General features: G+C 47.3%; 1 protein-coding gene across 1 annotated transcript in view; it reads right to left on the reverse strand.

Annotated features, from left to right (window-relative positions):
• ULK1 (unc-51 like autophagy activating kinase 1) overlaps positions 1 to 12968 on the reverse strand; it is a 113484-nt gene that overhangs the window by 13673 nt on the left and 86843 nt on the right. The window contains exons 17-23 of the mRNA XM_081893270.1: positions 7674 to 7831; positions 6562 to 6645; positions 6194 to 6456; positions 5422 to 5603; positions 1964 to 2067; positions 1498 to 1641; positions 501 to 688 (exon numbers count right to left, since the gene is read on the reverse strand). Of these exons, the coding sequence (XP_081749396.1) occupies positions 501 to 688; positions 1498 to 1641; positions 1964 to 2067; positions 5422 to 5603; positions 6194 to 6456; positions 6562 to 6645; positions 7674 to 7831 (1123 nt within the window). The remainder of the gene's footprint in view (positions 1 to 500; positions 689 to 1497; positions 1642 to 1963; positions 2068 to 5421; positions 5604 to 6193; positions 6457 to 6561; positions 6646 to 7673; positions 7832 to 12968) is intronic.

Here is a 12968-nt window from a genome sequence, read left to right on the forward strand (position 1 = left end):
CTGAACAAGACCTCAGAGGGCAAAGATGCTAAATATTCACCTAGATCAGGAACACCGGAAAGCCGCATGGCGGCAGAGGCACTGAAGAGCTTTACAATACAACATCTTAAAGTGGGGTAGCTAGAATCTTTTTTCCAGCAATTCTTTCCATATCTCATGATTTGTGCAGAAGTAGCAAACAGGGACAGGATGGGGAGCTGCTGTATTGAGCTACGTAAGGGACTGGAGCCCCACCTCAGCGCTGCTGAATCCCCATGACACTGACAACGTATTTTTGTTCTTTTACTCCCAACAGTCACAAGGACCAGCATTTTGCTTTTAATAAAACCCAGGGAGGCCAAGAATGTAAACTTCCACACCAGGCACCCAAACTGTGTCTGTGTCTGACAAGGTGAGAAATGCAAGGGACACTGATGAACCTGTGGAGGACCAAATGAATTTCCGCCTCGTGTTTTAATCTTGGGTCTCTGGGGTGGGTGGGGAGGTGGGTTTCAACTCACTTCCATGAGCGTCTCCTCCGGTAGCTCAGGTGCCTCAAAGGTGACTGCTCCCTCCAGGTTGGCAGTGATGGGGTCGGCAAAAGTATATCTGACGCCTGATGGGGCTTCGAGCACATCCCCGCCAGCGCTCATGATGAAGTGCCGCCCGCTGAAAGACCCTCCCGAACTGTGAGAGCTGGAAGATCCCACTAAAAGGGTTGAAACACAGAAGCAAGTTACCCAGACGTGACTCTTCGGGCCAAAGGAGAAAAACAAACACACACAGTTTAATTTATTGATTCAGATTAAGCTCCAATTTAGGGCTCATCCAGGATTCCTTTTGTGCCATATTTCTGAATTTCAGGAATTTTGGGGAAACCTGAATTTCCGCTTGTTCTGAATCAGCATTAAAGAGCAGCTTTTCCTGGGGAAAGTTAGATGGGGTGCACTCAGACAAGGAGCTTTAAAGCAGGGTGAAAGGTAAGTGTGGATGAGCCCTTAATTGTGACATTTTAATCCTCAGCTATCCTTATTAATCCCTTTCCATCAAGATAAGTCCAAACACAGCCTTATTTCATAGGACTATCATCCCAATGACAATGAGAACGGCAGTGCTTGCAAGCAAAGCTCCATGTGAGCAGGAGCTTCCTCATTTATGGTGCTTCTCCTGAAATAAAAATAGTCTCCATGTGTGCACCAGTACTCCAGTGGGTACCCAGAACTTAGAGAAGCTTTGGGGTGGGGCAAATCCCCTGAGCTTCCTTAGATCTCAAAAATTCACATTTTTTTTAAAAAAAGGAAGGTGTTTGTATAATTGCTAGCTCAAGATCTGTGACATAACAGGGAAGCAAGTCTCAGGCGGCTCAGAGTGTGTGCATGTGCATGTGAGACACTAGATTCCTTGTTCCTAGAATACACACATCCCTGAGTTAGGACACAAAGCCAGGACAGTAACTATGAAGATAACTCCAATTTCCTTCTGGACAGCAGTGTCAAGATGGCAGGAAGCGCTCATTACCTGAAAACATTCTGGTCCTGGTGGACTGTGGTGGGGTTGTCCCACTGGGAGGGGAACCAACAGTAAAGACCACTGGGGAAGGACTTGCAGAGCCGCCATCCCTGGCCCCTGAGTGTAAGTTTCCTCCACAGACAGCAGAAGGAGCTACGAGGAAAGAATGAGTTAATATTTTATGAGAGCCATAAAAGATATCAAGATAGAAACACAGTCAGCCTAGAAGTTAAGAGTGCTGGGCTGGGACTAAGGTTCAAATCCCCCAACTCAGCTATGAAGCTCACTGGGTGTCCCTGAGCCAGTCACTTGCTGTCTCTCAGCTTAGCCTACCTCTCAGGGCTGCTGTCAGGATATTATGGATCTGTGGGAGAGGGTGAGGGACGAGAACCCTGTCTATAGCTCCTCCAATTCGAGTAACTAAAAAAAGGAGCACAACAAAAAAGGAACCCCAGAGTTTCCCATCTCCCTGTACCTGTGATTTCCATGGGCTTCTCATTGTTCAAACTGTCATTGCTTCCAGCTTCCCCAAAAGCAGCTTTGAGGAGGAGATCAGTGAGGCGACCAGTGCTGAGCGACCTGGAGGAAGAAGAGAGGCAAGACAAGTGAATGTGAGGGGACAGACAGATGAACGGATGCACAGATGTTGTGGATTTCTGCTCCCTAACGGCTGGTTGCAGTGAAAAGCACAGTGGCCTTTAAAGAGGGACAAAAGGCCTCTCTAGAACAGGCATGCCCAAACTTGGCCCCTCCAGATGTCTGGGACTACAACTCCCATCATCCCTAGCTAACAGGACCAGTGGTCAGGGATGATGGGAATTGTAGTCCCAAAACAGCTGGAGGGCCGAGTTTGGGGATGCCTGCTCTAGAAGACATCTGAAGGCAGCCCTGTTTAGGGGAGCGTTTAATGTTTAATGTATTACGGTATTTTAATATTTTGTTGGAAGCCGCCCAGAGTGGCGGGGTATAAATAATAAATTATCATTTTTATTATTATTATAGAACATCAAGCCTGCAGGCCGGGAGGGCTCTATCTAAGGCAAAATGGAGCCCACCTTAGCTAACAGATGCAAGCTGGCCTGCTGGCTGGGGAGAGCTATACTGAATGTTTGAAAAGGAGCTCAGCCTCAGCCCCCAAGAGGGTAGATTTGCAAGGGTTGCCTCAGACCTGCCAATGAGGCAGCAGATCTGGGTTGCCAACTCATGAGGTAACCCATCAGCCTGAGCCTGATGGAAACTGTAGTCTAAAACATCTGAAGGATGCCAGCCTGGAAAAGACTCCTCACTTTTTTTTTTTTAAAGCCAGTTTCTTAGAGCACAGGTGAGCAATCTGCAGCCTCCTTTTATGCAACACCCCCCCCAAAAAAAGTCCTCCTGAAACCGTCCCGTTTTCCTGTCCCATCAGAGCTCCTCCCTTCCTCTCTATGGTTCCTGGCTTCAAAAAAACTGCTCCCCACCTATTTTTCCTGGGTAGTTTCAGAACAAATGGAAGCAGAGCTCGTCACTTAGTTTTTCGATAACAGTAAACAAAATTGATGTATGTAGTTTTGAAGATGTAAGACAGTTAGTGACAGACTGGCTGCAACACCACCAAGGAAATGATGTCTTGAAAATAGATAAGAAAAATGGATTTAGCACAGAAATTTCAAGGTTTGAAAAGGAATTATTGGAAAATAATGTGAAGTTACTTTCTAAAATGTATAAATTGTGGCTAGAGTGGCATACTAAGGACGAAGAAGCTGAATCAGTAATGATAAAATGGGCACAAGACACTGGGCACAATATTCAATTTTCATCTTGGGAAAAATAAGGGAGGGAAGACTTAAAATTTACAGCGTGCTTTGCATTGAAGGAAAACTACATGAAAATGATGTATTGGTGGTATTTAACACCTGTAAAGCTAGCAAAAATGTATAGAACTGCTTCCAATGTTTGCTGGAAATATGTGGTGGATGTGCAAGATAACTAAAGCATTCTGGGAAATTATTTAAAATGAGCTGATTTTTTTAAAAAAATAAATAAATAGAAAATAAGATAAGCAGATGAAAAAGAAAGATTGATAATGGTAACCACGGAAGGAAGTCAAGGGATTCAGAGAATCCTAAATGAGGAGATGAATAATGTGTTTGAATTTTTGTTATGTAAAACTTAATAAAAATATTTTTTAAAAAATGATGTATGTTTGTTTTACTTCCCAAGGCTTCGGGGAAAGAATTTCCGTCCCCTGAAATGTCTGAGAATCGGGAGCCTAGATCAGGCATAGGCAAACTCGGCCCTCCAGATGTTTTGGGACTACAATTCCCATCATCCCTGACCACTGGTCCTGTTAGCTAGGGATCGTGGGAGTTGTAGTCCCAAAACATCTGGAGGGCTGAGTTTGCCTATGCCTGGCCTAGATGAATGCCAAGGAATAGAATCATAAATAGATTAGATCTGGCGCTGGACCAAGCCTCCCCATGTTGGGCAATCCAGGATATCATCAGAGGAAATGACAGGAGGAGGAGGAGGAGGAGGAGGAGGAGAGGAAAAGAGCAATTATGGAGTCATTCCATTGGATGCTGGCCATTAGTGTGGACCTCTCAGCAGTTAAAGCAGGAAAAGTGTGGCATTTCTTTGGCAAACTAAGCTATGCACCTGTTTAGCCTGCCTGAGACAGCACTCCTTGTGTGCACTTGCTGCGCAAGGAGTGTCTGTCACACGCCAAACTGCTGAGCTTGTGCTCCTCATCTTAAGGAATATGGAAAACTGCCTTATACCGGGCCATGCTAGCTCAGTACTGCCCACTGTGATTGCCAGCAGATCTCTGGGGTCTGAATCAGGATCCTTCCCCTTATCCCTTGTAACTGGCGATACCAGGGGCTTCCTCCACTACCAAAGCTTCTCGTCACCAACCACAGTTGCTGGATATAGGGCAGTGGGCCGAAGCACACTCTCTTGCCTTGTCCCATATGTCCAGCACAGGACGTACCCCTCCCCATTATTTGATAAAAGGAGCCTTCATCCTGTTGCTTCACAGGACCCTATTTGACACATGGGCAAAGCAGAGGCAGTTGTGGGAGCTGGTGTGTTGCACAAAAGCCATGAGGCACAGGAAAAGGGGACCATGGTGGAGACAAGGATGGAGATGGAGGCGGTGGTTTGAAGCAGGTGAATCATGGAGACGGGAGCCTATAGCCGTGGAGGAGGCAGGGCTGTAACTCAGTGGCACACAGGAAGTCCCAAGTACAAGGCTCAGCATCACCACGCAGGGTTGAGAGTCCCCAGCCTGGTCAATGCACACAATTATGTAGCTAGGCGAACCAATGGGCTGACTCAGTTTTCTACCTGCCCCTGCTATACCTGACCTTGGGGTGAGGAGATTAAAGGGTTGCTGGCATGTGGAGCCACCAGAACTCCCAGAAAGGGACTGTGAATATGGTTTGCTGGGAATCCCATTTAGCCTGAGAAATAACCAACACAGGAAATTTTGAGGTGCTTTGAAGATTCCTTGATGTGAAATTTAAAAATCACCGCATTTTTCGCTCTATAAGACACACTTTTTCCCTCCTAAAAAGTAAGGGGAAATGTTGTGTGCGTCTTATGGAGCGAATAAAGGCTGCACAGCTATCCCAGAAGCCAGAACAGCAAGAGGGGTCGCTGCGCAGCGATCCCTCTTGCTGTTCTGGCTTCTGGGATAGTGACACAAAGCCTCTTCAGGGCAGCGGGAAGAACACTCCCCCTGCCCTGAAGAGGCTTCAGAATATTTTTTTTCCCTTGTTTTCCTCCTCCAAAAACTAGGTGTGTCTTATGGTCTGGTGCATCTTCTAAAGCGAAAAATACAGTATGTGGATGCAAGGAGAGTGGCAAATCAGCATCTATCCCCCCCAGCCCGGCCCATCATAACAGCAAAACTTGTCGTGTGCATTGTGAATGCCTTTCTGGTCAGCTTCGTACCTGCCCTTGGCTTCTTCCATAGGCCTCAATCCTAGGCCTGCCTGCTGGCAGTGGAAATGACCCATGTCCTTCAAGTCTGGCAGAGTCTTGTTCCTTGTCGGGATCATGACGCCCTGGTGCGCCAGGAGGGCAAGCAGGTTTTGGGAGCTTGGGGTTTTGTTGAACTCAAAAGGAGGCATGACCTATTTTTTGTTAAATTAAAAACAAAAAGTGGGGGAGGAGTGGAGAGAGGTGGTTCACTAGTGTTCAGTGTGAGAGAGTCACTGTTTGCACCATGGCTTATCTCTGCCGCTATTAATAAAAGCACCCACCCACTCCATACACACATAAACAGGCATTAAATGCAATCACAAACAGGGGCTGCATCTACTACCCCCACCATTTCATAACATTGCCCTCTACACAACCTCCTAAGATCAGTGGGCACCCAAACTTCTCCCCTCACACTCTTTAAAACTTGGGGATATATTTTCCTGCTTGTTGTGGCAACTGTCATGAGCTGTGCTAGATAACACACGGTTTTAACTGCATTTTTAATTGTGTCTTTTAGTTCTTATATTCCGTTATATTGCAATGCAATTTGAATTCCATGGAATATCATTTAGAATACAAAACACAATACAATAAATATGGGACACAAAAGCGCTATTAAAAATAAACGTGACTGCTTAATATGCCTGCACCTGATGCTCATTTGCAAATCTCTGTCCTAGATTTACAGCTTTAGGAGGCCACAAGCGAGAGCCCATTGGAGGCAGGGGGAAAACAATACCTTTGTTGGAGAGCCCATTATGGTTGGCAAGGGGCTCCTCTGCATAAACTCAGAGAACTTTGGCGAGGACCTCAGTGGGCGGCAAGGTTGCAGGCCGTGTGTCTGTGCTGGCTGGCCAGCAGCGGCCTGGTTGAAATGGGGAACCAGAGGATCAGAGTACTGCTTTGTAATCTTCTGCCGGCAGGAATGCAAATCTGACAGGTTGGGAGCACTGTGGAGACGGGAGCCCATCCCTCGAGGGGAAGGGTCAGGCACTGAGGCACCTGGAGGGACGAGAGGGGAAGAAGGATGCCCAGAATTACGCATCAGTAAGAAAGAATGGCAAGGGAAGGGCAGAAATCTCAAGATAGTGCCAAGGGCAAACCTACCAGGTATGGGCACCCGACTTCTCATCTCTGTTCCAAAGGGAGAAGGGAGAACGGTCTGGTCAGGCTGCTCTGGAATTGTTCCAACTGAAAAATTAAAAAGCACATCAATGCACTGACAGACAATAAATTGAACGCTCCCTATAGCAAATATTTCGTTTAGATTACTTATAGCAATATTGCTGTTGTTTTTTAAATCAAACTGGGGCACCGTTATACCAGTCAAACTTCTGAAAACCTACATAGGAAACAATGAGGTTTTGTCAAGATACAATTAGTCAAAGGTTCATAAGCTCGCTTAGGTTATGAGTGCTTTCAGATGTTCGAAGCAAACAGTAAAGCTGGTTTATATCAAGTCAAATCATTGGGACATCTAATTAGAAACCTCGCACTCTTGGTTTCTTTTTGAAAGGAATGAAAGATTTATTTCTTCCAGCAAGCTTTCAGTTGAAGACTTCTTACACCTGTTTAGTTTGATTATGGAACTTTGATATTGCTGCATTTTGTGTTATTTTTATCTCTTTATATTTCAAAGCAAACAACTCAGTAACTGGAAAAGTTTCTCTGTGTGTGTGTGTGTGCGCGCGCGCGCGTGTTAGTAAAAACAAAAGTATAGGAGCTGAGGCCCTCCACTTGTGTTGGACTCCAACTCCCATCAGCCCCAGTCAGTGACGATAGGAGATAGAGTCCTGCAATACACAGAGGGGTGACAGACCCCCCCCAAACCCCAGGATAAATAAATATATACAAAAGCTCAGCATAGTCTGCTGTGATGGCTTCTTCTTTTTCTGAGCTCTCCTCCTGAGATCCTTTTAACAGAGATGCTAGGAATTGAATTTTGGACCCTCAACATGGAGAGCATTGTGGTACCTCTCACTGGTAGTCCCTCCCTTAAACCATTGTCATTTTCAAACGGTTCCCTCTCAGTCCTGGGGAGGAACAGGCACATATGGGACCAAATATAGCTAGGACACTTCCAGACCAGAGTCACTGCTCTAATTATGCTACTATATCTGCATTCACCCACAAAATGCTGGTTGGAATTAAGGAAAGTGCACACACACACATATCGCTGAGGTTTCTAGAATCTGGAATAAGCAAACCCAGTAATTTACCTTGTGGGGATGGCGTGTAAGGCTTAGCACCCCCAAAGGAGAACCTTCTGGAGGTTGGGACAGCTCCATGCTCCCCAGCAGCAAAAGGAGGGGAAGGGCTGGCCTTCATGAAACCAAGTGGGCTGTTGCTGCTGCTTGATCTTCTGACCGTTCCGGACCTAATGGGAAAGGATTTGACCTCCATTATTCCACGGGGAACATAGTAGGCAGAAAAGCAAATGGCGAACAAGCTCGGAAGCATAGGAAGGTACAGAGTCAGGCCAATAGTTCACCCATCTAGTTCACTCATTTCTGTACTGACTGGCATCAGCTCTCCTGGGCTTCAGGCACCTGGAGATGCCAGGGACTGAACCTGAGATCTTTTTCATGACTGGATGCATGCCTCCAAGGCTGGAAACAGTAAAGATTCCTTCCGCCTTAAGGAGGAGGTGGTGTTGCGGGCTCTCACAACCCCCCCAAGTGTGCAGGGGGTGGGTAGCCAGCCCTGTGAGGCTGGGGGATTCCCAGCTGCATCACTGGCCAGGCTGACCAATCCAGTTGCTCCAGGGGTGTGGCCTGCCCATTAAAGGCAGGACGCAGCCGGAAGATCTCTCTCTTTCCTGCTTCCAGCTGCTCCGGTTTTCCCACCCTCCCGCCCTTTAAGGTATTCATCTCTTTTGACCTTGCTATGGACTTTGGTTGGTTGCTGTTGAGGGGCCTGGTAGGAATTTTTCCACTTGGCAAATTGGTACCAGCCACTTGGTTTTCACCTACCTCATAGCAAATTGTCACAACTTTTAAGGTTTGGCGGTTAGGCATTGGAATATTTCTGGAAAAGAGAAGAGGGGAGGTAGAGCCATCACCTCCCCCGCATATTGAAGGGTATTCCGTAGATTCCAGGGGGTGTGGCCCTGTCCGAAACCTAGCGAGGTGAGGGCCTAAGGCACGACCCCTATTGGTGACCCCCGGGGGAGCTCCTAGTTGATGTGCACCAGCAGGACTTCCCCTACTGGTGGTTAACCCTTCCCGGACTCCTTGCAGATGGGCTGGAGTCAGATATAGTTGGTTAGATCTAATGCCTAAGCCAATACCGCTCATCATCTGTAACAAATAAAGTTGTGGCCTTTTTAGCCCATTAACCTTAAATATTTGAGTCATGTGTCTTTATTCTACTAAGGGGGGGGGGTTGGGACCTTGCCACGCAACTTTTCTAATGCTGTAAATCACCTTGGGATTGTCAGATGAAGGGCGGTAAAATTAATAATATTAATAATAGTAATATGCAAAGCATGTGCTCTACATCTGAGTCTTGCCCCTACACTATCATATCAATAACATCCACAAGTCAATGGGGAAAATGGGCCTGAAACCCATTGAATCTGCAACACTAAAAAGCGGCGCGACCAATGACAGAGGTGCAAGAGAGGCTTTAAAAAGGGGGAAAGGGAGACATTTGCAGCAGAGACAAGAAATGCCACCTTGGTTCTTTATTTCCAGATGAAAGACAGTCACTGAAATATTGAAACACTCGTGTGATACCAGACTTCGCGGCTGCTCAGCATGAGATGATTTTCATAAAGGCCGATGTGGAAGACCTAAGATGGAACTGACAGGACGGATTCTGTGGCAACAGCAGCGGCCTGACTGGAGAAGAATCAGGGTGAAGCCCTCTGAGCTGATGTCTCAGAAAAGGATACCAGGAAGAACAATCCAAAGGATGTTGTTCGCAACAGGTTTATCTTTTGGTTTGTTTGTTTACATTTATTGATAGCTTTTGCTCTAGATACCGTATTTTTCGTCCCATAGGACGCTCCGTCCCATAGGACGCACCTACTTTTTTTTGGGGGGGGGGAATAAAGGAAATTTCCCCCCCTTTATTTCCCCCCAAAACCAGGTCGGGGAACAGTGGGATGGCGGTGCTGCGCCTCCCCGCTGTCCCCCGAGCTTGTAGGGCTGGCCGATGTCTGCCTGGCGCGAGGGGCGCTCTGCTTCAGGGCGCCCTGTGCGTCGGGTGGCAGGCTACTGTCCGTAGCCTGGGGAGCCCTGCGGGAACTCCCGCAGGACTCCCCACACTGCAAATGTCTGCCCGGCGCCAGGGACGCTCTGCTTCAGGGCGCCCGACGCGCCCCCCGGTGCGCAAGGCTTGCCGACACCTGCGCGGAGCACGGGGCGTCCTCCGAAGGGCGCCCCGTGCTCCCGGCTGCCGCCCGCAAGCCTTGCGCGCCCGGGGGAACTCCCCCCGGGCGTGCAGGGCGTGCGGATAGTTTCCTGGAGCCTGGAGAGCGAGAGGCGTCGGTGCGCACCGACGCCTCTCGCTCTCCTGGCTTCAGCGAAAGCCTGCATTCGCCCCATAGGACGCACACACATTTTTCCTTCATTTTTGGAGGGGGAAAGTGTGTCCTATAGGGCGAAAAATGCAGTACTTCAGGGAACAGCACAAACCTCAGTTGTTTTTCCAAGTCCTTCACTCTTTAACAGCTGCAGCGGGAACACAGCCGCAGCAAAAGAACAGAACAGAAAGATTCTCAGAGTAGAAAAGCATCACGCTGCTGGCAGCCTCTGTGGTTGCACTGAGAAGGCAGACCACAGCCTCAGAAAGCTGCTGTTCAAATGCAGCTAGCACATTGCGGTCCCTTTGGCGATTCGGGCTCAGACTGATGCGCATTGTCTCCACCCAACTCCATTGGAAACTTGGATAGCAGCATCACACCGGCAGGGGCCATCAAGAGCCTGTTGGCTGGCAACGGACTGGGGTCTAACTGCTTGGCACCTCTTCTAAGGAGAAGACCATTGTCCAGAGCTCAGAGGCTGAACCAGAAAGCAGGGGAGGAATCCACACAGCAAGGAAGTGCACAGACAGGTACACGAGAATCAGAGGGGCATGAAGGGGAGGTTGATTGACCACAGGTGGCAATCGATGCCAGGCACTGGTGGCTTGCAGCACAGGAACGTGCGCAATAGTTTCCCTGACCTACGTAGTGGCACCGACACCAGTAATGCAGCAGCTGCCAAAGACTGCATGGAATGTGAGGGCTGACATGGAAAACACAGAGATGGTAAGAAGATAAAAGTCCCTACCAGAGAAGAATGGCAGAACAAGTTGATGGGATTGTGCTAAAATGACTGGAAGAATCAGAAATCAGGAAGACCAAAACTTTAATATGGAATGGGGAAATCTTATAACCCATTGTAAACAGTTAAAATCGTTAGTAGGATTGGAATATCACTTATAGTTGGACGCAATGGAGATGTAAAAGATTGGGATTCTCATAAAAGATGCAGGAGGAAATGATTAACAATAGGACCCACAAAGGGCAGGAGGGAAGCCCAGGAGATTCCTTGGAATCTTGCTTTTTATGTTGTATGTTCAATATGTGACTGTAAAGCTTTAATCTGAAAAACCAAATAAATAAAGGTGTGGAAAAACAACAACACAGGAAATAAAGGACAGGTTAGGCAATCAAAAGTTCTATGTTGTAGAACAAGGTTTCTTAAAAAAACACACTTAAAAAAACAGACATTTTCAGACTGTACTGGCTGAGGATAAGAGGACCTGCAATAAAAAGAATTCAGGAGGGCAACAGGTTAGAGGAGACTCTGCCTATTCAAGGGGTCCATTGCTTCCCTGACCTAGAAGAACTATAAATGTTTCCAGGGATCTGCCTGGGCATGTTTCAGTTCTGGCTGCTGGTGCCAAGGCTTACCGTATTTTTCGCTGTATAAGATGCACCAGACCACAAGACGCACCTAGTTTTTGGAGGAGGAAAACAAGAAAAAAAATATTCTGAATCTCAGAAGCCAGAACAGCAAGAGGGATCGCTGCGCAGTGAAAGCAGCAATCCCTCTTGCTGTTCTGGCTTCTGGGATAGCTGCGCAGCCTGCATTCGCTCCATAAGACGCACACACATTTCCCTTTACTTTTTAGGAGGGAAAAAGTGAGTCTTCTAGAGCAAAAAATACGGTAATTCCTTGCTTCATCTCCTCTCCCCTGAGCAAGACCCAGTGCTGACCGTGATACTAGCAGGCAGGCACACGTTGTGGAAAGTCTGAAGAGAAACTCACCTCTTCAAATGACTGCACCCTTGAGGAGCCTTGCTTTTGCTTCCAATTATCAGTGGGAACTTGGCCCCCAAATAATTCAGTTCCACTCTTTTAGAGAGGCTGTATTTCTCGTATGACTCCCCCATCCCCACTTGTTCGTGTTTCGGGAGAACCGTGGAGGAGGAAATGGAAGCCTGGAATCCCAGAGCACCGCTGCTAGAACAGCGAGTGTGAGAGCCGAGCAGCTTCATAGAGGAGGAAGATCCGCCCGCACAGGATGGAAGGAGTCAGTCACACAGCCTGGGGCCATACATCCGGTGCAACTTGACTGCTCCCCAGCTGAAGTTCCAAGCCACAGGCATGGATTGCTCATGCGGCAACTGGATCATGTGACTGTGGCAGAGAGGCCTAAGATGCACGGCTGAGATGCCTTACTAAGCACATGAGCAAATGTAAATAAACACATTCATTAAAGAAAGGAGCACTCTGGCAGGGCCAATATCGCGCAATAATTACAGCCGCAGCGTTCAGGCAACTAATCCAGCCTTGTAAATAGGCTCATAAAAGTTACTAGCCTACGGAAAGTTTCAAATGACTACTGTTGGCAGAAGGTGAACAGGACAGAAACACAAGATGAGCCAAATCAATTTGATCAGGGGGGTGGGTAAGTTGGTGCCCCTCCAGGTGTATCTGGACTACAATTCCCAGCATCCTTTATGGTTGTGACCAGGCAAGCTGGGGTTGATGGAAGCTGGAGTCCAGTAACATCGGGAAAGCCAGATGATCCTCACCCCTGACTAAGGTTAAAATAAACATAAAGCCTTTTGATTGACTAGGAAAGTGCCACTGTTCCATCAAGAAGTCATATCTATAACTTTTCCAATGCACAGATGCAATTTTTTAAAAAATGCAAATGACAAACAAGAGTCATTTGTGCCTCACTTCGACCTCTCTTTTATCCACCACACACACACGGGAGGGAAGGCTTCTCTTAAGAATGCACCTATGGTGACACACGTATTCAACATCTGAAATCCCCCAAGAAAGTATGCTTTGTTCCCCTTCAGAAATATTGCCGCATTAGCATGCAAATTCCAAGGAATTTAACTTGGCTATTAAATTAACCAACAAGTTGTTCTGAGTAAGCATTGCTCCATGGTTGTTACTCTGCAACAAGATTGCTTAGGATTGCATGCTAAATCCAATATGGTTCACTGAATGATATCTAAGGGCTGCCATACGTCCAGATCTTCCTGGACATTGCCGGGATTTCAA

The sequence above is a fragment of the Podarcis melisellensis genome, assembly GCF_964234715.1.
Source record: "Podarcis melisellensis genome assembly, chromosome: 16".
Taxonomy (NCBI): Eukaryota; Metazoa; Chordata; class Lepidosauria; order Squamata; family Lacertidae; genus Podarcis; species Podarcis melisellensis.